Source organism: Daphnia pulicaria, chromosome 2 (genome assembly GCF_021234035.1).
Source record: "Daphnia pulicaria isolate SC F1-1A chromosome 2, SC_F0-13Bv2, whole genome shotgun sequence".
In the NCBI taxonomy this organism is placed as follows: domain Eukaryota; kingdom Metazoa; phylum Arthropoda; class Branchiopoda; order Diplostraca; family Daphniidae; genus Daphnia; species Daphnia pulicaria.
In genome coordinates, this window is record NC_060914.1 from 1,548,688 (window position 1) to 1,551,843 (window position 3,156).

General features: G+C 44.7%; 1 protein-coding gene across 1 annotated transcript; it reads right to left on the reverse strand.

Moving 5' to 3' along the window:
• Nucleotides 1-1,435: 1,435 nt before the first annotated feature.
• On the reverse strand, nucleotides 1,436-2,812 carry LOC124327258 (protein atonal homolog 1-like). The gene has a single exon (XM_046786244.1). The coding sequence runs from the start codon at nucleotides 2,620-2,622 to the stop codon at nucleotides 1,753-1,755; it is 870 nt and encodes a 289-aa protein (XP_046642200.1). The 5' UTR covers nucleotides 2,623-2,812; the 3' UTR covers nucleotides 1,436-1,752.
• Between the last annotated feature and the right edge of the window lie 344 nt (nucleotides 2,813-3,156).

A 3,156-nucleotide genomic window follows, 5' to 3' on the forward strand; every position in this document is an offset into this window, starting at 1 on the left:
GCACTGATCAACAAGCCAAAAATCGCGAACTCTTTTTGATTAATATTGCGTAGACAGCCCGTCGGCTACAGATCTGCAGAGTGAAGAGTCCCCGAGATATTTTTCGCGTCAAAAATCTGGTATAGTTTACGCTATAAATTCAGGTATGCAATTAAACCAAGCACGAAAAAAAAAAATTATCAATTTTGGAATATTCAAACAATTCAAACACACCTATATGTTATAATCCGTTAGACAACTTCATTAGCGATTGCGACTATGCTCGTCTTCAGAGAAACAGCCGGGCGTATAGCGAACGACGCCAGAAGAAGAGGACAGTACGTTTGAGTACATTGTTTTATTAAAAAAACCAAGTTTGCCATCGGAAACGAAAAGATTTATAAATGCATTCGAGGGCGTAGAGTACGTACATTATTACTTTGTTAGTCCAAACTGATCAACAGTTCAAAAATCGAGAACCCTTTTTGATTAATATGCGCAGACAACCCGTCGGCTACATATGCAGAGCGAGAAGAATTCCCCGAGATATTTTGCGTGTCAAAAATCTGGTATCGTTTACGGTATCAATTCAGGTATACAATCAAATCAAACACGAAAACAAAATATCAATTTTGGGAAGCTTCACACAATTCAAACACATTCGTTCCGTTAGACGACTTCATTTGCAACTATGTGTCTTGCCAAATTAACAGGTTGTAATTATTATTCGCGGCAGAAAGGAGACGACAGGTTATACGGACTACGAGACTTTCTTCTTCTTCTTTTTCTTTTTTTGTATTTAACAAATTTTAAAGAAATGGTCCGCTTTGTGTGGTCTTTTGTGTCCAGTGGCAAAAGCGTTTGGTCTTCTTCGCATTACAACACTATACAACAGTGATGTTAAAAGGTAGAAAAAAAGGATCAGAGGGCAACAAGGGGGGATTATAACTGTCTGTGGGTTCAACCGCCCTTCGCCGTATTCTAATAACTGTGTAGACAAGACGGTCAGGTTTCTTTCTTTTCATTTCTCAAAAAAAAAAAAAAGAAAAGAATAATACAGAGGAATATTATTCAGCTCGTTATGACGAGTCCAAATAGCGACGAAGGAAAACCAGTCGTAAATGTGCGAAGCAATCATGCAGATCGTTCATTTTCTCTCTCCAGACTATCCTACCCAACTTCTCTCACTATATAACAATGGCAAGATGATGGACCATCTTTTCTATCCGTGTGTATATATGTATGAACCCTCTCTCATAAGATGAATGGCTAGTGCCAGTGCAGCCGTTTTCACCCATTAGACTGGCCCTGAATCGTCTATATCCCCCTGTTCTGGCTGTTGTCTTTGCGTGTGGCTGCAGTGTTACATTCGACCGACAATCGAGTACTCAAGGCATTTTCTTCTTTTTTTTTTTTTTTCTTGATGATGGAAGAAACCAAGCAACTTGTAATTGCACTCAATTAAAGCAAATAACGATGGAATATTTTCTGGGAGGTTTATCTTTTTTTCCAACATTTAGCGATAGCTGTAATAATAGCAGCACAATCATATAAATAACATTCTTTGACTAGAGAGAATTGGGTGGAATTGAAACAAGAAGGCGGAGTTGATTATTGGACATTTTTTTAAAAACGAGAGAAAAACAACAAATGTGTAACCCTTGGCCCCATCACCGTCACTATATCTAGACGCATCTCCATTATACATAGCCCCATCGGTGTTTTGCATCTCATTAACAACAATAACAATTTGGAAATAGATAACGGTGGGGGTCAGTGATGTTTAACCAGTTCGTGGAGGGCGTTGATGTAGGTCTGGGCCATCTGGAGTGTCTCAAATTTGGAGAGTTTGCGGTCGCTGCCCAGCGACGGCACAACCTCGCGCAGTTTCTCAAAGGCGTCGTTCAGGCTGTTCATGCGGCGACGCTCTCGGGCGTTGGCCGCCGTCCGTCTCTTCTTCATGACTTCGACCGGCGGAGCCGCCGTCGACGCCGCCGCCGCATTGGTCGCCGTTGTACTTTTGTTGGGGCTACCAGCGTCGCTGCCGCGTTTGCTCCTGGAAGCGTTCTGGCCGTTTGCCACGGATTTTTTGGCATTTTTCTTCCGGCCAATTTGCGGGTTATTCGGTCCGGATTCCTGTTTGATGGTCTGGTGCTGGGCTTCCAGGGCTACGACGACCTCCGGTCTAGGTGGCTTCCACGTCTCGTGGTCGGACAGCGGTCGAACGGGTGGCTGCTGCTGGATGGAACACTTGGCTGGCTCGACTGGCTCGTCGAATCCGGCCGCCGACATCCCGTTGATTGAATTATGGCGAACGATGCTGGTCAACTGGGTGAAATCAGACGCGTCGGTCGGGTAGCCACCGGGTGAATTACCTCCGCCGTCACCGGGATTTGCGCCATCGGAAATCGGAACTGAGGCGTGTGGCGGCGGCGGCAGCGGTGGGAATCCGGACGGCTGCTGATGGATGGCGATCGACGGAGTCCGGTAGAGATTCTCGTCTCCGTGGTGCTGGTATCCACAACTGGGCAAATTTGGCGTACTACTGTTGTTGTAGTAAGGCAGTTCGTCAGCCAGCAGGAAATGCGCACTTTCGCCCGGCAGAACGGCCTCGTCGCCCGGATAGAACAAACGCTGCGACATATTGTCCAACCGAAAAAAGAAACTGTTCAAAAATCACTCGAGATGGAAGAAAGAAGAAGAAGAAGTCACTAAAATCTAAAAACAAAAAACAAAAATCACGGAGCTGTTTTTCGCTGCAATCCGTCCGGTTGTAGCGTCCACCATCAAGTCCCGGCCACTTGGTGCATTGACACTTGCAGCTAACGTTGCCCCGTGTAGATGAGAGACGATGAAATGAGCCAAATTGAATTTGTTTTTTCTTCTTCTTCTTCTTCTTTCTTCTTATCTTTCTTTATCTTTTCTTTTGTTTTTCTTTCATTTCGGTTCCCTCTTTTTCTACCGAGTTTCCCAAGTTTAAAAGTACCGCCCTGTTTTCCTCCTTTTGTTGTAGAAAAGAAGCGAAGGACAGAAAAGAAAACCGAAATGAATTAACAAAAGAAGAAGAAGAAGAAGAAGGTAGTAGCGAAAAAAGGCTGTGGCAAAGCAGCCGAGCATGCATTATGACCATGCACGCCCCTTTCGTCCTCTTCTCTGCCAATTGCTCCGTCGGGACCG